Genomic DNA, 23,803 nt, shown 5'->3' on the forward strand with positions numbered 1-23,803 from the left:
TCACAATGTAGAAAATGCTTGTATAGGCTGGGCGAGGTGGCTCACACCTGTAATCCCAGCACTTTGGGAGGCTGAGGTGAGCGGATCACTTGAGGTCAGGAGTTCGAGATGAGCCTGGCCAAGGTGGTGAAACCCCGTCTCTACTAAAAATACAAAAATTAGCCGGGCATGGTGGTGCTTGCCTGTAGTCCAGCTACTTGGGAGACTGAGGCATGAACATTGCTTGAACCCAGGAGGTGGAGGTTGCAGTAAGCCGAGATCACACCACTGCACTCCAGCCAGGGGGACAGAGTGAGGCTCTGTCTCAAAAAAAAAAAAAAGAAAGAAAGAAAAAAAAAAAAGAAAATGCTTGTGTAGCAAACAGGTTATGCTTTAGAAAACCATAGCTATCTTTGATAGAGGAGTTTGGGTTGAGAACATATTCAACTTGACTTTTATTTGTTTAAATGATTACGTCGATGACCAACCTCAGGTGAGCTTATGACTGGGCAGGGAATGTGACCAATGTCTGAAGTCTGTGCCACGCCACTGCCCACGGCTGCTCAGCTTCAGAACAAAGTGGTTATTTGTATCAGTGAATCCAGGTTGGTCCTCTTGCCTCCCATGCTATCATTGGATATATCAAGTTTGTAAGTACAATATCACCAGAAATGTCACTTGTAAATACAAAGCTCAAATCATCAGATCCAAGACTCTAAGAAACCCAGCCTTGCAGAACAAGGATGGAACTTGAGAGGGGAGAGAATGTGCTAGAGCTTACCCTGATGACCTGGAGGGTCACAGCCTTACCCAGATGCACAGGGGCTGCAGTCAGAGTGGGGACAAGTTTTCTGTTCAAAGGCAGTAAAAACCTTTTTAGAACAATGGAAGCAAATAATATCTCTTGTTGCGTCGTGTACAAAATGTGAGACAGATCAGTGGAATACACACAATAACAGATAAAGGAAATATACAGGAAATGGGCGCAAGAAAAACACCTGGGTCCCTGAATGACAGGAAATAGTGCTGTTTAAATGGGTTTGCACTAAGGTTCTGTTAGAAATTTCTTCCCTAGCAATGAAAGACAGTTAAAGGGAATCATGTCATTGTATGTGTAAATCTTGATATTTTAATTGCATGTGTATGGTATAAATCAAGCTTTTGTCTGATTTCCACTGTCTGTAAGAGTTAAAATTAAAAAAATAAACACTTGGCTGGATCACACATTGAATTAATGATCTTAACACAAAAATGATACTGAAAGACAATGTGAATGCACTAATGCCACCGAACTGTATACTTAAAAATGGTTAAGATGGTAAGTTGTATGTTATGAGTATTTTACCACTATTTTAAAAAAAGCTTTTAAGAAAAACGGCTAATAAGATTTCTGGGTTCAGGCAGGAGTAGGAAGGCAGTGAAAACCCGAATTCCCCCACTTCTCCTAAAAGAAGTCCAAATACAAGAAGAATGAATGAAACCCCCTCCTTGATATACTGGAGAAAACCAGAACCTATGACATCAGAAAGCGCTAGGATGTGACAAAGCAGGGAGGGGACTACAAAGGGCCTCAGCGGTCCTGACCAGGATCCACCCTTTCAGGACATGGCCCAGGCCAGCGCAGGATCGCATGGCGGCAGATGCGAGCCCCAGGAGAACTTCCTAACGCACGAACTGTGCGGCGGCGCCAGAAGAGGGCGCCCGGGAGCCGAACAGGAGGCCAAGCTCCGGGCCTTCCCGCGTTCCCGAGGGGGTCCCTGGGCTAAGGCAGATAGAAGGCGCCCACCTGTCAGCAGTGAGAACCAGAATCCACAAAGGCCTACGTGCGGCAGGCACTGGGACAAAGCAAAGCGACCCACAGAGCAAGAGGACCCAGCTGCCGCCGCCGCCGCTCACCGGAAAAAGCGTTGCACAGGGCCCGAGGCAGGGGCTTCGCAAAGGCGTTCAGCTCCTTCCTGCTGGGAGTTGTTCTGGGTCTCCCGGTCCCACGGGCCGTTTGCCCAGCCGTTTCCGAAGCCGCAGCCTTGCTCCGGATTCGTTTTTTTTTTTTTTTTTTTTTTTTTGACAGTGCTAGGAAACATGCGTTTAATAAAGAAATTTAGGCATGCAGTTTTCAATTAACATGGACCATTATGTCTCTCTCCTTCCGCTTACACTGAAGATCAGGACCATGAAGTGAATTTGAATTTCTTTCTTTTCTTTTCTTTTTTTCTTTTTCTTTTCTTTTCGAGACAGGATCTTGCTGTATGGCCCAGGCTGGAGGATCATGGCTCACTGCAGCCTCCACATCCTGGCCTCCAGCAATCCTCCCACCTCAGCCTCCTGAGTAGCTGTGACTACAGGTGTGCACCACCACGCCCAGCTAATTTTAAAATTTTGTTAGTAGAGATGGGGTCTCACTATATTACCCAGGCTGGTCTCCAACACCTGGGCTCAATCGATCCTCTCACTTTAGCCTCCCAAAGTGCTGGGATTACAGTCGTGAACCACTGGACCCAGCCACAAATTCCTTATTTTTTTTGTCCTACAATATGAGCAACCAGTGAAAAGAGAAGCCTGCCACGGGGAGGGGAGTGCAGACCCAGCAGGCAGGCTCTCAATGGGAGGTTCAAGGCGAGTCCCCCTCCTACCCACCTGCTCCCAGCTGAGAGTCCATCTGGGCCTCTGGTGGGCAAGGACAAAAAACTCCATTTGGTTGAGAAGACATGACTGGCACTGGCTCAAAGCCAAGCAAATACTTGGTGGGCCTGCTTGGAGTTTAGCTCATACTTTTTGATTTTCTATTCATTGAATTTCACTGCTGTAGGAGCCTCATATAAATGGAATCAGATAGTATTTGTTTTTATGGCAGGCTTTGGGGGATGTATCTTTTTGAAGGCTCTTTATCACTAAACACTAAATAGTTTAATTACAGTGGAAATTCTCTGGACTAGATTGTAAATGTGGATCAGATTTGGAAATAAGACTTTTTTCAAGTCAAAGAAGAAAAATCAATTTAAAAATACAAGGCAATGGCCAGGCGTGGTGGCTCACGCCTATAATTCCAGCACCTTGGGAGGCCAAGGCAGGTGGATCACCTGAGGTCAGAAATTCGAGACCAGCCTGGTCATGATGGTGAAACCCTGTCTCTACTAAAAATACAAAAGAAAAAATTAGCCAGGCATAGTGGTGCATGCCTGTAGTCCCAGCTACTGAGGACGCTGAGGCTAAGGAGGATTGCTTGAACCCGGGAGGCAGAGGTTGTAGTGAGCAAAGATCGTGCCACTGCACTCCAGCCTGGGCAACAGAGTGAGACTCCACCTCAAAAAAGAAAAAAAAAAAAAAAAGACATGTCAGAAACAAAGAAAGAAAGACACAACAGGCTCAGAATCAACGTCAACCTGGGCAAAGGTCAGAAATGGAGCAAGGACCTTTCTTTGTGAGCAGATTTGAAATGATAGGTTCAGCAACTTCAGCTCTTCTGATTCTCTCTTTCTTCTTGAGTCCATTTGGGTGAGTTGTGTTTTCCTGAGAGTTTGTCCATTCCATCCAGATGTTCACATTAGTCGGGATCTGTGAAGAATGTCAATGGCTGTGAGGCGAGGGCCCCTTGCCAGTCCCCATGTTCGTTATTTATGGATGCCTGATGCCCACAACCTCGACATCTCAGCTGAGGGCAGCTCCTCCCGTCCTCTCACTGCTTCCACCTAAGCCACCAGGAAATCCTATTGGCTCCACTTACAAAAGCTCTCCAGAGTCTGCTACCTCTCACCACCCCACTGTGGCCTTCCTGACCTGGTCTCCCTGCTTCTGCCCTGGCCCCCACAGCTCGCAGACAGCTGCCAGAGGAGTCTGTCTGAATCAACTTCAGATTGCGTCACTTTTTTTTCAAAATCCGACAAAGCTCCCTATTCCATTCAGAGTGAGAAGGGCCCTGCCATGTAGCCTTTCCTCCTCCTCCTCACCAACCCCACTCTCACTCCAGCCATCCTGATCTCCTTGCTGGTCCCGGAGCAGGCCGGCCATGCTCTTGCCCCAGGGCCTTTGCACTTGCTGCCCCTCTCCTGGGATGCCCTCCTGGATCTCTGGATGGCTCCCTCCTGCCCTCCCTCCCTCGAGTCTTTCCTCACATGTCCCCTTCTCAGAGGGGCTCACCCTGGTGCCCTTCGAAAGTGGGCATCTACTGCCTTCCCACTCTGGCACCTGCACCCTCCTGTCTTCCTTTTTCTGTTCTCCATCCTACTCATCTCCCCCAACTAGAAAGGCAGCTGTAGCTGTCAGAGCATGGGATCTCCATCTGTTCGCAAATGCATCCTGGGACCTAGAACAGTGCCTGGCCCACAAAAAGTATCTAATAAGTATCTGCTGAATGAATAATTGGCTGAGTTTTCTGTACCAAAGACTGAGCTAAGACTCTTTAAACGGATGATCTTATTTAAGCCTTACAGCAAGTAAATGTTATCCCCATCTTCCTGATGAGGACACAGTGACCACCACGCTCAAGGACACAGAGGGTGGACGTGCCACATCCACACTCTTGACTTAGAGCGGCTGGATGGACAGGGACTTAGGAAGCCTGCAGCAGCCAGCGTGAGATTATGAGGCTGAGCTGAGAATATCAAGACTATACTGAGCAGGGGGCCTTGGCAAGTTCGGAGAGCCCGGCGGCTGAGGAAGAGGCCGGAGTATGGTGTGTGTTTATAGACCTCTTCAAACGAGGTAGGAAGGCCAGAAGTCAAAAAGGAAACAAGTGATATTTAGCCACATAAAAATGAAAATCCAGTGGTTGGAAATCCATTCCAAATACACACAGGCAACGGATAAGTGACCCAGGCCAGGCACAGAAGGCCACGCACCTGTAGGATTGCACTCTGAGCTCCCAAATGCATAGGAATAGAAGGGCGGGTGCCAGGGGCTGAGGGGTCGGGAAAGGGCATGGGTGTTTCATGGGGACAGAGCTTCCGTTTCATGAAGTGAAAAGAGTTTGGAGACAGATGGTGGTGACTGGACTGTACACTTACACATGGTAGCGATGGTACACTTTGCATTATGTATATTTTACCAAGATTTTTTAAAATGTCAAAGGCAAATGACCAAATGGTTCCTTGTCCTGTAGCTGTAGCAGCCATCGGCTATTAGTGACAAAGCCCCTGAGTCAAGATGACAGCAGCCCCCATAACTCCTAATCGGCTCTCCCGCGTGGAGTCATTTAGGAGTAGTCGCATTAGAGACAAGTCCGACATTTAATCTTCCACCGTGGCCAGGGCCCCAGCTGGCAGCGAGGATGGGAGACTCCGGGCAGAGCAGAGGGCGCTGACAGTGGGGCCTGGCCTGGCTTGGGTCCCTCTGGCCTTTCACCAGGGGCCACCCTTCCTTGGGGCTTTCTTGGGTCGCTGCTGCTCCCGCTCCTCTCCCCCATCTTACCCCCTCACCCCCTCTTTCTTCACATCTTTCTCTAGCACTCCCTCCACTTTCACCCACCCTTCTGCAAGAGTGTGGGACCACAAATGAGTTTTCACCCGGCCTGGGGACAAACATGCCCCCACAGGTGCTGGGTGACTTTCCAGGACAGTAATCTGCTTTAGGCTAAAATGGGACTTGATCTTCTGTTAGCCCTAATCATCAATTAGCAGAGCCAGTGAAGGTGCAGAACCTACCACCTTTTCAGGCCTCCTCCCACCTCTGCCACCTCCACTCTCCTTCCTGGGATGTGGGGGCTGGCACACGTGTGGCCCAGGGCATTGGTGGGATTGCGCTGAGCTGGGTCATTAGCGTAATCCTGGACAAGGGCAGGCAGGGCAAGCAGAGGGCCAGCTCCGGGGCTCAGGCGAGGCTAGGGGCTTCCCCCAGACACCCTGCTCCTCCTCTGCCGGACCCCCACTTCACAGGGCACTTCGTGTTCTCAAAGGGCTTCCAAACAACATGGTGGCCTTGAATGCCCAGGGAAACCTCAGAGTTGCTTATCTCCCTCTAGACAGAAGGGGAATCTGGGCCAAGAGGGAGAAGTCGCCCTGTCCAAGGCCACTCGGCCAGCTCATGGCGGTGCTGGGACAAGGCTGGCCAGCCGTCCCATGCTCAGAAGGGACCTGGTGGGGCAGGTGATCTCAGAGGAGGCCCACTTCTAGGTCTCACATTCTTGTATCCTTGGATTCTCTGACTCTGGTGGGGACAGGCAGACCAAGCTCTCTTGGACCTGGGAAGAGGGACCCTTGGAAGTCCCTTGGGATTGAGTTCTAGAGACTTGACACTGTTTCAGCAAGTGGCATTGTGAGGTCTATGCCTTGAACACACCTCAGGCATCTCATCCACAGAACAGGGACAATGACCATTCCATCTTGCCAAGGAGTGGGGGCACACACCATGCTGTTGGCAGCCAGAGTAGAAAGTCAAGGGGTCCCAGCTGAAGCACCGCCACAGAGGCAGGATGCAGTCCAAGAGGGGACTTCAGAGCAGGGACCCGAGGCCAAGGCATCAGGGAGGTCTTTCTGCAGGGGGATCTCTTTAGGAGTTGGGCCCTAAAAACAAATAAGAGGAGGAAAGGCACTTGGTGGTTTTGGTCTATTCACGGTGCTGTGCAGCCATCACCACCATCCAGCCACAGAACTCGTTCATCTTCCCAAACTGAAGCTCTGGCCCCGTTCAATACCAGCTCCCCACCCCCCAGCCCCTGGCACCCCCCCTTCCACTGTCCATCTCTATGGAGTTGACCACTCTAGGCCCCTCGTATAAGTGGTAATTTTACAGTATTTGCCCTCCTGTGACTGGCTCATTTCACTGAGCAATGTCCTCAACGGTCATCCATGTTTGAGCATGTGTCAAATTTCGTTTCTTTTTAAGGGTGAATCATATTCCATTGTCTGTATAGACCACAATTTGTTTATCTAATCATCCATTGATGTTTGTTTCTTTGTTTGCTTTGATACAGAGTCTTGCTCTGTCACTCAGGCTGGAGTGCCCTGGCGCCATCACAGCTCACCGCAGTCTCAACCTCCCAGGCTCAAGCAGTCCTCCCACCTCTCCACCTCCCAAGTAGCTGTGACTACAGGCGCCTGCCACTGTGCCCTGCTAATTTTTGTATTTTTTGTAGAGACAGAGTCTCACTATGTGGCCCAGGCTAGTCTCAAACTCCTGGGCTCAAGTGATCCTCTCACCTTGGCCTCCCAAAGAACTGGGATTACAGGCATAAGCCACCATGTCCAGCCCAATTGTCTGTTGATGGACACAGGTTGCTTCCATGTTTCAGCTGTTGTGAATCATTCCTGTAATCCCAGCTCTTTGGGAGGCCCTTCCAGACCCTGCTTTCCATTCCTCTGGGCCTATACCCAGCAGTGCGGTTGCTGGGCCCTATGGGAATTCTAGGTTTAACTTTTGCAGGAGCTGCCAAACTGTTTTCCACAGTGGCCGCACCATCACAATCCAATTTTAGAACATTTTTATCACCCATAAAGCATTCCCTGTACCCATTAAGAAGTGATCCTCCATTTCCCTCCCTCCGCTGTCCTGACACCCATTCCTCTGCTTTCTGTGTCTCTGGATTGGCCTATCTAAGCATTTCACAGAGATGGAGCCATGCGCTCTGTGGCCTTTTGTGTCTGGCTTCACTCACCGAGTGTGCTGTTTTTCAGGTCTGTGCACGTTGTAGCGTAGGTCAGCCCTTCATTCCCTGTTATGGCCAAATGATACTCCATTGTACGGACAGGCCACTTTTTGATTACCGACTCATCTGCTCCTGGACTTCCAGGTTGCTTCTACCATGTGGCCTGTTGGGAACAGTGCTCTGTTTGTATTCATGTATGGGTTTTTGTGTGGATACACATTTTCAAGTATCTTGGGTACACAGGCGTAGAAGTGACGGAGTCAGAGAAAAAGCTCACCAGTGCCGCTGGGCATCGAGCCCACCTTTCTAGGCTGTGAATGGACCCTGGCAAGTCTGTGGTCAGGACTCGTCTTCTCTTCCACATGGGGCCCCTAGCTTGGCACCTAGCACGTGGCAGGCAGTGACAGATGTTAAAAGCCATTCTTGCTATGGGTAGCCAGGCTAGGGCTCCATGCAGCCCTGGCCTTCAGCTTGGCAGCCAGGGCCCCCCTGTGCCTGCAGCAGAGGCCATGCTGCCAGGAGTGTAAGTATGAGCCAGGAATGCTGGAGAATCGTGGCTCCAAGAACAGGGACAAGAGGCCACAAGCTCACATCTTGGCTTTCTTGAGCTTAAGGAATAAACCCAAAAGGAGGTACCTGGAGGGAGCTGGATTTCGGGGCTGAGCCGGGAGCTGGTGTAAGCTGTGAAAGGGGATGTGCTCCCGGTGGGGAGCGCTGGGATGGGAGGGCTGTGGAGAGGACAGGGCCCCTTGGTAGGAAACTGAGGCAAGGCTACGGAGTTGGGCACTAACAGGTCATCTGTGCCCCTGCCAAGCATGGTGACAGAGGGACAGCAGACACGGCCTGTCTGAATCCTCTGTCAACAGGGGGCCTGTGGTTGGTAAAGCCCAAGGCAAGCCTGTGAACTCAGGGCAAGGGAGACCTGAGCAGGTGCTGCCCTGGGCTGATGGGGGCACTGCATGAGCACCCTGAGGGCTGAAGGACCTGCAGCTCATGGGGGGAAAGGGGGAGGAGGGAAGCCAAGAGCAGGATGCGCGCAGTCAGCCTGCACCCTCCCCCCACCCTGGAGGAGGAGCCCCCACTGGCACAAATCTCGCCCGTTTGGGCCCACGGAGACGGCCAGCTTCACAAGGAGGATCTGGTTCCAGGCCTCGACCCTAAAAAGTCTCCCTGGGCTTTCAAGAGAACCACATGAGAAAGGAGGATTCAGGCTCTGGGCAGCTTCACCACCCACCCCCCAGTCTGCAAAACCTGACCCTTGAGTCCACCTGCCCCAAAGGCGGGCACAAGACAGTAGAAGGGAACAGAGGACACATAAACACAGAGAGGGCCACAGAGGCTCCCACAGTCACCTCCACCTGCCTGGCGGGGATGGGTGGGGCGTCTGAGTTTGGTTCCCAGCAAATCCCTCTGAGCCGCCCTTGCGGGCTCGCCTCAGGAGCAGGGGAGCAAGAGGTGGGAGGAGGAGGTCTAAGTCCCAGGCCCAATTAAGAGATCAGGTAGTGTAGGGTTTGGGAGCTTTTAAGGTGAAGAGGCCCGGGCTGATCCCACAGGCCAGTATAAAGCGCCGTGACCCTCAGGTGATGCGCCAGGGCTGGCTGCCGTCGGGGACAGGGCTTTCCATAGCCATGGCCCAGCAGTGGAGCCTCCAAAGGCTCGCAGGCCGCCATCCGCAGGACAGCTATGAGGACAGCACCCAGTCCAGCATCTTCACCTACACCAACAGCAACTCCACCAGAGGTGAGCCAGCAGGCCCGTGGAGGCTGGGTGGCTGCACTGGGGGCCACCGACCACCCACCTGCCCCGCCCAAGGGAATCTCTCTTCTGCACATCCCCACCAGCAGAGGCTTTCTCCCATAGCTTTTCAGACGACATGAATCCAGGGGTCCTCTCCGAATCTAGAAGGACACCATAATATCGAATATGCATTCGCAAGCCACACAGGCTTCCCAGCCTCTTTGAGAATCCATGGCTGGGGAAGAATTTATGTGCTGTTTCTTTCTGGCCCGTAGATGAGTGTGTTCACTGCTAGCAAGTAACCTCTCATTCCACAGAGTCCCTCAGCTTCCTGGGGAAGAGTCGGGTCTGTCTTTACATTTGAAGCCAAAAGGAGGCAACATACTGACACACCCAAGGGAGGCGGGAGGGTGGGGAAGACAGCAGCAGAGGGCAAGAAACTTCTAGAACTTCGGGGTCGGCAGAGATTGTAGCAGTCATTTTGTTGAACTCTATGATGGGGCCACACAGCTTTTGGCTGCACACCTCTGGGGGAAGAGGCTAGATTGGCGCCCAGGGCCACCTTTCCCTTTGGAGCAGTCCTGGGAGAGAGGGCTCAGGCACAATAGAAAGCTGAAAGCTCTCATCAGGGCAGCCTGAGTTCTGCCATTGGCAGTTGCCCAATCCAAAAGCTGCACGCAGGCCCTCAAAGAAGCTGAGGACGCCAGTGACCTCCCTACTCCTGGCCCTCTCCCCTGGCCCCTCCTCCAAACCAAATTCCTTTGGTGCCTTCAAGAACATCGTGAAGGCAGGGCGCGGTGGCTCATGCCTGTAATCCCAGCACTTTGAGAGGCCCAGGCGGGCGGCTCTTGAGGTCAAGAGATAGAGACCATCCTGGCCAACATAGTGAAACGCCATCTCTACTAAAATTACAAAAATTAGCTGGGCTTCGTGGCACACGCCTGTAGTCTCAGCTACTCGGGAGGCTGAGGCAGGAGAATCGTTGAACCCAGGAGGCGGAGGTTGTGGTGAGCCAAGATCGTGCCACTGCACTCCAACCTGGTGACAGAGCGAGACTCCGTCTCAAAAAAAAGAACATCATGCAGGCTATGGGGCTGTGGTTTCCAGAAACCACGCCAGCTCCTTGGTTGGCAATAAATATCCCACTGTGGGGTGGCCAGGACCGAGTGCCAATTAGTGACAGAGTGCCCAGACCAAACCGGCTGAGGATCTTGCAGTTGACCTCAACATGACTGTGCCCAGAATTTCCTTGGTGGCAATGCAACAGTCTCTTCCTAGATGCCCCCAGACTTCATCAATGCATGATGCTTCAATGCACTCTTTTCAAATGTCCGGGTGGGTTTTTTGTTTTTTGTTGTTTTTTTTTTCACAAAACTTCAAGCATCTACTAAAGTAGAAGGAAGAGTGTAATAGAGTGTAATGAACCCCGGTACCCATCACTCAACTTCCACAGTTTCATCTCATTTCATCTGTAACCCCTCCACTACTCTTTCTTCCTGATTCTTGGAAGCAAATCCAAGACCTCACACCCTTCCCTCTGTAAATCTTTACTATGTTACTCTAGGAGAAAAGGGATCTTCTCAATACATAACCACAAGTCATCATCACACTGACGAGTGTAACAATATTTCCTGAATAGCTTCAAATACCTAATAGTGTTCAAAAAACGTCATACGTATTTTCAGTTTGCTTGAACCAGGGCTCAATTGAGGTCCACACATTCAGATTGATTGATAAGCCTTTTGACTATCTTTGAATCTAGAGGTTCCCACTCTATCTCCCTGCAATTTATTTCTGGAAGAAAGCAAGTCGTTCATGACGTAGCCTGACAGGCTCCTCTGACGTTGTTCATTATGATTTTTCTGTAAATTGGCAGTTGACCTGAGGGTCTGACCAGAGGCAGGTTGGATTTGTTGGTGTGTTTTGGCAAGGAGAGTGTCTCTTTTCAGGGGTGTTGGTGGCTAGTGAAACTCAACGCCCATACCAATTAAACCACTGCAGTGTGGATGGAAAATGATGCCATTTGGACACCTTACCCTGTCTTCACCTATTGGTGACCAAAACTTTCACATCTTCACAGGTCTTCTTCCCCTGAGGGTATATGCCACTAGGTAGTGTAGTAAACCAGTGTGTTTCAAGTCCCTTAGAACAGTCCCTCTCTAAGTGATAGGCCACTCAGTGGATATGCATTTAGTTTCATTTCTTTTGTTGCTGATTTTCAGAGATTGGTCTTTCAATTTAAATTTTTATTTTATTTTATTTTATTTTTTCAAGACACTCTCACTGTGTCGCCCAGGCTGGAGTGCAGTGGCGTGATGTCAGCTCACTGCAACCTCCGCCTCCGGGGTTCAAGCGATTCTCCTGCCTCAGCCTCCCAAGGAGCTGGGACTACAGGTGCCCACCACCACGTCCAGCTAATTTTTTTATTTTCAGTAGAGACAGGGTTTTACCATGTTGGCCACGCTGGTCTCAAACTGCTGACCTCAAGTCATCTGCCCACCTCAGCTTCCCAAAGTGCTGGGATTACAGATGTGAGCCACCGACCCCAGCCACTTAAATTTTGTTTTATAATTATGTAATAAAACAGCTAAAAGTTTCAAATTAAAATCTAGAAAAGTTGGCCGGGCGCGGTGGCTCAAGCCTGTAATCCCAGCACTTTGGGAGGCCGAGACGGGCGGATCACGAGGTCAGGAGATGGAGACCATCCTGGCTGACACAGTGAAACCCCGTCTCTACTAAAAAATACAAAAAAACTAGCCGGGCGAGGTGGCGGGCGCCTGTAGTCCCAGCTACTCGGGAGGCTGAGGCAGGAGAATGGCGTGAACCCGGGAGGCGGAGCTTGCAGTGAGCCAAGATCACGCCACTGCACTCCAGCCTGGGCGGCAGAGCGAGACTCTGTCTCAAAAAAAAAAAAAAAAAAAAAAGGTGTACTTGAAGAAGTCTGGCTTCTCTGCGCCACTGCGTCCCCTTCTCCCCCTGCTGCTGCCTTCCCTCTCTCCCTGTATTTCCTCGAATCACTTTGCCTGGGAGTTGACTTTGATTCTCTTGCTCGTTGCTTCATGAAATCAGTTCCAGAACTTTCACAAGGGCGAGGCAGGCCATTACACCAGCTCTAGTTGCACTGGTGGCAGCTTCTGTCCCCTCCCCCACTGCTGCTGGGACCTGTTCTCTCCCCCACTGCTGCTGGGACCTGTTCTCTCCTTTGCCCCCTTGTCCCTGCACTGCCCAATTTGGACCGCAAGGGTTGCCAGGGAAGAGAACTGGCTGCCTTGTTTTGAGAGGTCACAGCACCTAGATTGCTCCAGCCCCTTGCACTTGCCTACAGGCCAGAGCGTCCCAAACCCTCCCAGTCTCAGCTGCTCTTCCCCAGTTCACCCGAAGTACTTCCCAGGGAAGAGCTGCCGACAGTTTGGGGGTTCTCTGTTCTTAGGTCCATCAGCAACCCCATTGCTCCCCTCTGCTTCCTTCTGCATGGAGACTGACACCACGAAGGCCTTCAATTGTCAATGGTCTGTCCCTACTGCTCATACTGAGGGTTCCTGGGGAGCCAGTGCCAGGTATCAGAACTGCAGACATTGTCAGTGGGTTTCTGGAAGCTCCTTGTGTTAGGAACAAATGGGGCCCGTGCACAGAGGGCAGCAGGGGCCTTGTGGGATCCAGCTGTGCTAGGGGTGAGATTTATCTGTCTCTCCTGGCCGGAGCCAGGAAATCCCCATTTTTCTTAAGCTAGCTTGAGTTGGACCTTTCTAACACACAACTAAAGAATCTCTTGATAAATCTTGGGACTCTCCATGAGGCCTTATATGGCAGCAGGTCTGTGGCTTGCAATCCCTTCAAGTAATCTGCCAAAAACAATGTTACGACAAAGGTCCTTCCAACAAAAAAGGTGTAGAGCCCTAGCAAACTCCTACAAATAAAAAGGAGAAGTAATGCATTTGTAGTCCCAGCTACTTGGGAGGCCGAGGTGGGCGGGTCACTTGAAGTCAGGAGTTCGAGACCAGCCTAGGCAACATAGCCAGACCCCATCTCTACAGAAATAAAAAAATTAGCCATTGCGGTAATGCGCACCTGGTAGTCCCAGATACCTGAGGGCCTGAGGCAGGAGAATCACTGGAACCCGGGAGACAGAGGTTGCAGTGAACCAAGATCACACCACTGCACTCGAGCCTGGGCGACAGAGCAAGACTCTGTCTCATAAAACAAAAAACAAAACCAAAAAAAAAAAAAGAAAAGAATAAAAGAGAAATTACCATAGATTGGGTGGCTTTTAAATGACAAATTTATTTCTCACAGCTCTGGAGGCTGGAAGTCAGGGTGCCAGCGTGGTGGGCTCTGGCAAGGAACCTCTTCCTGGCCGCAGATTGCCAACAATTTGTTGTATCCTCACAGGGTAAAAAGAGAGCTAGAAAGCGCTCTAGGGACTCTTTTAAAAAATTAAAAAGTTTTAATTAAAAAAAATTTTTTTAATATGAGATGCTGCCATGTTGCCCTGGTTGGATTTGAACTCCTGGGCTCAAGAGACACTCCTGCCTCAGCCTCCCAAAGTGCTGGGATTACAGGCATGAGCCACCATTCCCAGCTAATTTGAACTGTTCCCAAAGGCTCAAGTGATCCTCCCACGTTGACCTGCTGAGTGGCTGGGGTTACAGGCGTGAGCCACCATGCCCAGCTTCTAGGGCCTCTTTTATAAGGGCACTAATCCCATTCATGAGGGCCCCACTCGCTCTGCACACATGAACTGAATGACCTGCCAAAGGCCCCACCTCCTAATACCATCACCTTGGGGGTTGGGATTTCAACACAGGAATTTATGGGGGACACGCACATTCAGATCATCATGAACAGTAACTCCTATATGTGACAGAAGGTGACAGAGGTGGGTAGTGGTCTTCCCCTCAAGGGGGTGAGTTACCACTAGTTGGGGAATCTGGAAAGGCTTCTGGAAGGCAAATGCATCTGAGCTTGGCTTTACACGAGGAAAGCGTCTGTCTATGGAAGGGCAGAGGACTCTGGGAGGTAGGAGGTAGAGCTGAGGCGAAGGGAAGAGGGGAGCAGGGAAGCGGGGTGACTGCACACTGGGAGCAGGGAATCAGTTTGGGGAGATGATGAGGAGTTCCGTTAAGTTCAAGGTGCCAGTGCCGGTGACCAGCAGGCGATGGTCTCTGGCTTGAGCGACAGGATGGAGGGGAGGCTGTCGGTCTGAGGATGGGCAAAGCTGGAGGGAAAGAGCCAATTGCAAAGGCAGGAGGGCGGGAGGCGGAGGGGAGGCCTTGATGGGGCAGGGAGAGGTGAGATCGGCATTGGTATAGACAGGCGAGGCTGCCGCCCAGCTCCTCTCTCTCCTCTGCCTCCTGCCCCCAGGCCCCTTTGAAGGCCCCAACTACCACATCGCTCCCAGATGGGTGTACCACCTCACCAGTGTCTGGATGATCTTTGTGGTCACCGCATCCGTCTTCACAAATGGGCTTGTGCTGGCTGCCACCATGAAGTTCAAGAAGTTGCGCCACCCGCTGAACTGGATCCTGGTGAACCTGGCAGTTGCTGATCTAGCAGAGACAGTCATCGCCAGCACTATCAGTGTTGTGAACCAGGTCTCTGGCTACTTCGTGCTGGGCCACCCTATGTGTGTCCTGGAAGGCTTCACCGTCTCCCTGTGTGGTAAGCCAGTCGGGGCCCAAGCTCAGCAGAAACCATTCATTCACTCTGCAAGTCCCTCCGACCACCTCATGATGAGCTGGGCCCAGCTTCTCCTGTGGGTCTATCTCCCTCCACATCTGTGCCTCACATCCATATAATGAAGGGTTCTGGAGGTTTCTATCTGGACAGTCACATTAAATTCAGCTCCCTTCAATCCAACATACCCTGAGTTCCTACTCTTGAGTCAGGCTCTGCCCGGGAACAGCCAGTTCGGAGCTATGGGGTTGGTGTGGGAGGAGACAGATACAGAGCTAGACAACTCCAGAACAGTAGGGGAGTGGGAACTCTGGGCACTCTGGACAGAACTCCCCTGCAATTAGGGATGCCTGCCATTTCAGCTCACCGGCATCTGCTTTTCCTGGAGGAGACACAATTCCCAGATCCTCTCCCCATCCCCATCACTAATATATCTGTGGGCCATGATTCCGCTCAGGTCAGCAGACAGTGGCCGAGAGGTACCAGTGTGCCAGGCTCTGTACTAAGGAGGGGGCCCTACACCCAGACGGCGACCACACAGTACTGTCATCAGTCCTCTCAGACAAGAAAGGGCCTGGGGCAGGTGGTGGAGGAGCAGGTGGGAGCAGTTGGTGGTTCCAGTGGGCAGAGTACCACCAAGCAGCCGTGGCTGCCAGACACAAGGTGGCCAGGCCCAGGTCTTGGAGGCCTCAGAGGTCACGCCCAGCAGCTGGAACTTTATTTCAGGAGGAGGAGACCCCACATCCAACAGGAGCAGCTCCTGCTCTTGCCTCCCCTCGTCTCTCTTAGCAGCCTCCCCACTCCCTGTTAACTGCCTTGAATTGTACCCACGATGGCCCAGACCAGAGAGGGCGTTTGTCCAAGTCCCGGCTCTACCCTGACAGTCTAGAAGGGGAGCCAAGGGAAGGTCAGGCAGAGAAGGTCCATCCCCAGATCTGAGTGCTCTCTGCAGCAGGCATGGCCTCGGTGGTCACACGACCCTTCCTGAGTGCCCCCCTGCATCTCCGCCCACGTCTATCTCTGCTTCTGCCAGGGTCTCCCGCTCACCCTTGCCTCTGCTCATGGTCTGTTCCTGGGTCAGTCAGGTGCCAAGCAGCCAGCACTTCCCCACCAGTTTTGGTCCACGGATGACCTTGGCCATCTGGGAAGCCTATGGACCCCATCTCAGAGGAATTTTTGCAAACGCATAAAATGAGACCCCCAGGATTACAAAGGCAGCAAATTATATTGAAAAACAGTTATCGAAGTATTAAACATTCATCAGTAGCACAGTCTTTCTTTAAAAGCATTTATTGGCCAGGCTCATGCCTGTAATCCCAGCACTTTGGGAGGCTGAGGTAGGAGGACTGCTTGCCTCCAGGAATTTGAGACCATCCTGGGCAACATAGTGAGACCTCTTCCCTACAACAAATAAAAACAGCTGGGCGTGGTGGCACACCGGTAGTCCCAGGACTACTCAGGAGGCTGAGGTGGGAGGATCACTTGAGCTCTGGAGGTCAAGACTTCAGTGAACTGTGATGGCAGCACTGCACTCAGCCTGGGCAACAGAGTGAGATTCTGTCTCAAAAAGTAAATAAAAATAAAAGCATGTATTAAACGTATTAGTGACACCACTCAGTACTAAAGTATTAAATAACAGGATCCCGCCTGACAACCACTGTTATTTCAGAGTAGTGATGAACATAAGTGATGCTCAAACTGTCTGCCACCTCTATGAATTGACAGAAAAACATCTGTGACCTCTCTCGCTGACCGAGTCACGGGTACTGCTAATACTGCCACGTTCATAATGGAAGGAAATGCCCAGTGTCTGTTCGAGGTTGATGGAGAGAAAGATGTCGTTTTTTTCCACCTCAGTCCGTGGAGCCCTGAATTCTGTGTGCAGACGTTTGGGGTCTAAGCAGGACAGTGGGAAACTGTCTCCACCTACTGCAGAGAGGGAGCCGGGGAGAATCTAAGGCCTTTACAAACGCCTAAAGGAACATGGGTGTGTACCGGAAGGAGGAACACAGGAGTCTACACAGGGTCTGATTCCTTGCTCTTGGCTGGGACAACAACAGCTCAGTGTGGCTATGCTGCTCTGGACGTGGCCATCAAGAGTTCTGTCATTAGAGGAAGGGCTGGTGGCCAAGAGGGCGAGAAGTGGTAACAGGGCTCCTGTGGGTGAACGGGCACTGGCCACTGTGTCTGTGGCTCTGGCTTCCCTTTTGGTGCTGGATGTGTGGAGGTTGAGGACAGAGCTCCCTGAGTTCTGTTCCCAGATTCGAGATTCTAAGACTGGGTTGGCAAGAAACCCGCTGGCCAAACTGGGAGCTCTAAGCTCCTGCTCCAGAGGGAGAGCAACAGAGGTTTAAGAGGAAAGAAAGAAAGGGGGAGGAGAGGAGGAGAACAGAGGAGCAGAGAGTAAGGCGCTGGGGTCAGTGGGGAAGCAAGGCGGGAGGAGAGGCTGAATGACATGGGGAAGGAAGTGGAAAGCAGGAGTTAGAGAAACAAGCTGACCCAGGGGCCTGCTCACCCTGGACCTGAAAACACTCTTTGGAGACTTAGGTTTTACAGCTGGGTGGGAGGACACCTCCTGATTTTGAAAGCTTTCGGCTGGTCGGGGAAGGGAGCAGTGACATTGAAGGCTGTTCCACCTTTGCTTCGGCACAAAGCCCTCATCTGTCTGCTCTCCCTGTAGGGATCACAGGTCTCTGGTCCCTGGCCATCATTTCCTGGGAGAGGTGGCTGGTGGTCTGCAAGCCCTTTGGCAACGTGAGATTTGATGCCAAGCTCGCCATCGTGGGCATTGCCTTCTCCTGGATCTGGTCTGCCGTGTGGACGGCCCCGCCCATCTTTGGTTGGAGCAGGTAAGGGTGCAAGGGCGCAAGATGGAGTGGGCAGGGTCAGACTCTGTGACCTTAAGGCAAATCACTTCCTTTCTCTGGGCACCTCTGAGCATGCAACGTCTATCAATGTATGAATGTGGCTGCAACATAGAAATGGATCTGTGGTCTCCGAACCTCTGGAAACATATTTGTCCCAAGCACGATCGGGTCACAGGAGCACACAGAGCTCGGGCCATCAACACAGCTGTCAGTGAACAGACAGTGTGTTTGCATTCCAGGTCTCTTTCTTGAACATGCTGCCCCACCCCGCCCCCCACCTTTCAGAGGCTGCTTGGGTCATAGATCCACCTGGGCCTGCAGAGCACATGTCCTGGCCAGGCCAAGCAAGTGGCTCAAATGTTTGATTGGGAGGGACTGGATGGACAGCATTTCACTGTTTTATCAACAAGCCCGTGAATAAGTTCTCGTGGTGTTTGGAGAGGGAATGTTCTTTTTTTGGGAACGTTCCATCATTCTGGGAAACAAACCTTGTGAAAGCCTGTCTCTGTCTCCCACCCTCCTCATGCCGCCATGCCCCACACAGTTGCCTGTTATCAAACATGTGTGGCGAGCTGACCCTGATGGAGGCTCTCCCGCGGGTTGTCTCATTTAATCCTTCAGGCCACCCAGTGAGCAGGGCCTTTTATTTCAGTCATGGCCTAGCTGACCTCAGATAAAAGACTCAGCTCTTCACGGGTGTTCTCAGAAGGTCAGGGCAAGATGGAACCTCACACTCCGTTTGTAAAAAGGGGGAGTGATTGGGTAGATGAAAATGTTCTGGAAGCAGATAGTGGAGATGTTTGCACAGCATCGTGAATGTACCAAAGGTCATAATGGTATTTTTATTTATTTTTTTTTTAGACAGGGTCTCACTCTGTCACCCAGGCTGGCACAGTGCAGTGGTGTAATTATGGCTCACTGCACCCTCGACCTCCTGGGCTCAAGTGATCCTCCCACCTCAGCCTCCTGATGAGCTGGGACTACAGGTGCACCACTTTACCCGGCTAATTTTTTTATTTTTTGTAGAGACAAGATCTCACTGCGTGTTCCAGGCTAGTCTTGAACTCCTGGGCTCAAGCAATCCTCCTACCTCTGCCTCCCAATATGCTGGGATTATATGCGTGAGCCATTGTGCCTGGCCTATAATGGTACATTTTATGTTATGTACATTTTACCAGAATTTTAAAAACAGGAAAGGCATGACATCTAAAAATGGACAAGGATTTACCAAAATCCTACCCAACGGTTTTGTTTTGGGTTGATGCAAATGTTCTGGAAGCAGAGGTGGTGACTGTCACAGAATTGATCACTTCAAATCAGGAAATTTCATGCAAAGTGAATTTCACCTCAATTTAAAAAAACAAACTCCATCCGAGTCAGCACCATGCCTGAGCTGGGGGTCCTGGGTCACTGCCCCCTGCATCAGGACTGGCTGCTGGCCCTTCTCTCCAGGTACTGGCCCCATGGCCTAAAGACTTCATGCGGCCCAGATGTGTTCAGTGGCAGCTCGTACCCCGGGGTGCAGTCTTACATGATTGTCCTCATGGTCACCTGCTGCATCATTCCACTGGCTATCATCGTGCTCTGCTACCTCCAAGTGTGGCTGGCCATCCGAGCGGTAAGCCCCCCGATTCCTCCTGCCCCTAAGTATCTCTGCCCCCAAATCAGTCCACTGAGACTCCTAAACTATTTTTTTCAAAAATCATTAGAGAAGAGGATTCTACCCCTATAAGAAAATATTAAGATCCAGCGATGAGAATCAGGCGATTCCTTTGGGGCTGTACCACTGCCTGCAGGTTCAGCCCCAGCCCCGTTGTCCTCAGGTCTGTGAGACGGGAAAGCACTGCCACTCCCTCCCTGGAGGAGTCCGCTAAGGGAATAGAGGTGTGCCTTTCCCCGACCCCGGACAGTTCTCCCCGGGGTGGAAAGGCTGCCTTTCCCACAGAGTAGAGTGGAGCAGCCACATCAGCAAATGACACCTGCAAATCAAGGCATGTTTTTATGAGGCTGCCACCGGAGTACCCTTGTCCCTTTCATAGGCTGTGGGGCCGACCAAGGAGTGGACCCGAGTGTGCCATTTGACCCCCGACCCACTCTCCACCCTCCATATCTGGCCCTCTGCCTTGGGAAGCTGATCCTGTCCACAGCCATCACCCCCTACCCCTAGACTAGGTTACCACCGGGAGCCCCTGCGGGACATCAGGCAAGTGAGGAGAGCAAGGCTGGTTCTTTCTGTTAGCAGTGGGAGCCCTTTCAGGGTGGTGGCTTTCCTATATGAAGCTACCTGTGCCCACAATTGGATGGGCATGCCTGCTGAGCTCTCCCTAGAGGAGTCTGTGAGCCTGTGAAAGGCCCCCTCACCCCACCACCTTGGGCTGAAGGCTCCCACACGTACCCAACCATAGCTTAGGCTGTATTAGTCTGGGATGGTGGAGCCCCAGCTCCAGAATGTGACCCTAGCCCTGTTATCTTGGCCGTCCCCGCATTCCAGCCCTCACAGTCCCTCTCTCATCCCCACTCATCTGCCTGCCATCAGTCCCTCATCCCTGGCAGCTGGTTGCTGGCCTTTGTGGCCTCCCCCACAGTGCCTCTGCCTGGAGGTCATTCGTCTCCTTCCTCCCAGGCATGAAGGAGTCACCCCACCACAGCTGCCCTCAGCCACAATGAGTCCAGGGCAGGATTTAGCCCACAGAGTGGCCAACCTGGCCTAGGAAGCCTGAGGGATGTGTATGCATTGCTCTGAAACTCCCACTGGGCACCCCGCCAGCCACGGCTTTCGCCTCCCCCGCCATCTCCATCTTGTTAGCTCCTTCATTCTCCACGCCCAGTGATCAGGTCCGGCCTCCATGCTCAGGCCTGAGCGCAGGACAGAACAGTCTGTTAAGGGATCAGGTGAAGCAAAGGAGCTTGTTAGATCCAGCTCTGAGGTTGTCTTAGGCCAGGCCTAGCTACGTGCCACCTCCAATTCTAGAACTCCCCCAGGGCCAGCCTGAGGCCGCCATGTCTGCCTGGGACCCGCTATGCACGACTCAGGGCTGGAAGCTGGCTGCTGGGCTCCTCTCCTCCTTCCCACATCTCCCTATGCCTGGGGCACCTGCCTCTTGCTGCCCCCCAACCCCCGACTCACTGTCCCTGTCTCCCTCAGGTGGCAAAGCAGCAGAAAGAGTCTGAATCCACTCAGAAGGCAGAGAAGGAAGTGACGCGCATGGTGATGGTGATGATCTTCGCATACTGCGTCTGCTGGGGACCCTACACCTTCTTCGCATGCTTTGCTGCTGCCAACCCTGGCTACGCCTTCCACCCTCTGATGGCTGCCCTGCCAGCCTACTTTGCCAAAAGTGCCACTATCTACAACCCCATTATCTATGTCTTTATGAACCGGCAGGTAAGCAACGCCATCAGCAGATCCCACTCAAAATACTGTGTGGCCTAGAAGGACAGAGTGATGGCCCCACCTGGAATCATGTCTCTGATGAGAAGCCCGCGGAGCATCTGGGGGATCCCCCAGGGAAATGACCGGGAAAGGCTCAGCATGTGACCCAGCCCCAGTCAGAGCTCCAGCTGGCCCTTAGCAGAAGGCTTAGGTGCGCCCTCTGGAATCCTTTATAGTCTCAGCCTGAGGGTGGCATTTCCCAAAGCGTCTGTGTGCCATGTGCTCTTCCTTTCCGGTGGCCCTAGAACTATGGCTGCCGAGCTTCAGGGGCTCCCCTGGCGTTCAGACGCTCTAGGAGTTGGTGAGCCCTAGGTATATCCACCCTACATGTGCCCCTCTTCTGTTCAGACTCAACCCTTCTCAACCCTCATCTCTCCATTTTCAAACCATAACCTCTGGAATTTGTCTTCCTATAAGAACAAAAGTCGGCCCTTCTTGGCTACACTGACCAAGAGTTCAAGAGCTTTCACGAGTTCGTGGGTTAGTTCAGTGGGGAAGTGCTGTGGTCCTGCCCAGAGGCAGCCTCCTTAGCTGACATACTGGGCCTCAGCAGCAAGCTGCTCACACACCTAAATCCCCCTACCTCCTGTAGGTTACAAGCTTCATTAAAGCGCAGCTGTGATGTGACTCGATGGTGGCCAGAAAGGTGCGCAGGGGCCTCCCATTTCACCAGGCCCAGTCCATCCCTTCCACTCGGCTCTTCCTTGCTCCTCCATCTTAGAGCCACTCAACGGCTCCAGCCCCTTTGGCTCGGCTTTGACTCACACAAGCCAAGTCTGCAGAGTTCATTAAAGGTTCATTCTCTCTGGTAACTTTTAAACAGTAAGTAGGACCAGGCCTGCAGTGGATTTCCGGGAACTCGCTGTAGCGCACTGATGCCCAGAGTGTAGTTCTATCCCTGACCCCCGTTTCCTGACTTTCATGAGGATCTTTTCTAGGTTTCTGGGATCCTAAACTATCTTGCCAAGTACTATCTTTACTGGATTATTTCCATTCTCCCTTCCAGAACTCCCCCTCCTAGACAGATGTTGGCACTTCTGGACCTCACCAGGCCCCCAACTCTGCTTTCACCCTGTCCACATAATTATCCTGTCCTGACACATTCTGAGAGAATTTTCTGGAACGCAGTTCCAAGAAGACAGGAAATTATGCTCAGGACAGAGTCTGGCACACAGCGGGTGCTCAAGCAGCAGCTGCTGGATGGATTCCTCAACCCTATCTCCCAGCTCTTCAGCTGAGCTGATTCTGCTGTTCATCCCATGTCTTATGTTATTAATTTCAACCATTATGTTTTTTAATTTTGAGAGTTTTGATGATAGAGGGAGGTAGAGCTAGTCAAGAGTAGGCCTGAAATAATTAGAAAATGCCTTTGGTCTGGGTCCTCAAAGCATTGCGGTTACTTCAGTGATGACACAGGACATGATTTGAGACATTCATATGGCCCAGATCTCTTTGGGGTGAAGCAGCAAAGACAGACCTCCTCCTGGTACCGGAAGACTCTTGCCTGGAGAGATGAGGTAGGGGCTAGATTGTCATTACCTAGGCCTCACCTTGCCCCAGATCCATGGACTGGAAAAAACATGACAACCACATGCCTTTTCATTAACATTTCTCTGAGCCGCTCACCAGACAGTCTGGGGACAGGTCACCACTGCCCCTTAGCTGTCACTGTGGATGACTGCCCTGCGGCTGCCGTCACAAACTACCACAAACTCGGTGGCTTCAAACCACAGAAATGGATTCTCTCACGGTTCTGGAAATCATGAGTCTGAAATCAGGGTGTTGGCAAATGGAAAGGTTTCCCATGGAGGCCGAGAGGGAGAAGCAGCTGCAGGGCTGCCGGCAGTCCTTGGCACTCCTTGACTCCAAGGTGTGTCGCCCCAGTCTCTGCCTTCATCTTCACGTGGCCATCTTCCCTCTGTCTGCATGTCCGTGTCTAAGCATTCCTTTTCTTATGAGGACACCAGTCACTGGATTAGGGCCCACCCGGCTCCAGTGTGACCTCGTCTTAACCTGAACACATCTTTTGGGGAACACACTTCAACCCAGTGTAGTCACCATCAACTGCTAAGTCGGATGACATCCCGGCGTGTGAGGGAGAAATAACCCAAGCCTCCCTCCATCCCCCATGGCGTTTGGAATGGGTGAATGGAAGGCTCGGGCACGTACGTTCAGCACAGGGCTCCACCCTTTCCTGCTCTGCTCAATAACACTTTCTGTCCTTCCAGTTTCGAAACTGCATCTTGCAGCTTTTTGGGAAGAAGGTTGACGACGGCTCTGAACTCTCCAGCGCCTCCAAAACGGAGGTCTCATCTGTGTCCTCGGTGTCGCCTGCATGAGATCTGCCTCCTACCCATCCCGCCCACCAGGGCTTTGGCCACCTCTCCCTTCCCCCTCCTCCATCCCTGTGAAATAAATGTAATTTATCTTTGCCAAAACCAACAAAGTCACAGAGGCTTTCACTGCAGTTTGGGACCACCTGAGCCTCTGCGTGTGCAGGCACTGGGTCTCGAGAGGGTGCAAGGGGGATAAAGAAGA

The 23,803-nt window shown here is 51.9% G+C and overlaps 1 protein-coding gene across 1 annotated transcript; it reads left to right on the forward strand.

Annotated features, from left to right (window-relative positions):
- The first annotated feature begins 9,142 nt into the window (after window positions 1-9,142).
- Window positions 9,143-23,711, forward strand: LOC135969085 (long-wave-sensitive opsin 1). The gene is made up of 6 exons (XM_065537880.1): window positions 9,143-9,295; window positions 14,654-14,950; window positions 17,646-17,814; window positions 19,285-19,450; window positions 20,978-21,217; window positions 23,494-23,711. The coding sequence occupies exons 1-6, from the start codon at window positions 9,184-9,186 to the stop codon at window positions 23,602-23,604; spliced, it is 1,095 nt and encodes a 364-aa protein (XP_065393952.1). The 5' UTR covers window positions 9,143-9,183; the 3' UTR covers window positions 23,605-23,711.
- The last annotated feature ends 92 nt before the right edge of the window (window positions 23,712-23,803 follow it).

This window comes from Macaca fascicularis, chromosome X, assembly GCF_037993035.2.
Source record: "Macaca fascicularis isolate 582-1 chromosome X, T2T-MFA8v1.1".
Classification (NCBI taxonomy): Eukaryota; Metazoa; Chordata; class Mammalia; order Primates; family Cercopithecidae; genus Macaca; species Macaca fascicularis.

Coding starts and splice junctions, on each gene's coding strand:
- LOC135969085 (XM_065537880.1), top strand. CDS start 9,184: ATGGCCCAGCAGTGGAGCCTCCAAAGGCTCGCAGGCCGCCATCCGCAG. Junction 17,815..19,284: donor CCCATCTTTGGTTGGAGCAG/GTAAGGGTGCAA, acceptor CCTTCTCTCCAG/GTACTGGCCCCATGGCCTAA. Junction 21,218..23,493: donor ATGTCTTTATGAACCGGCAG/GTAAGCAACGCC, acceptor CTGTCCTTCCAG/TTTCGAAACTGCATCTTGCA.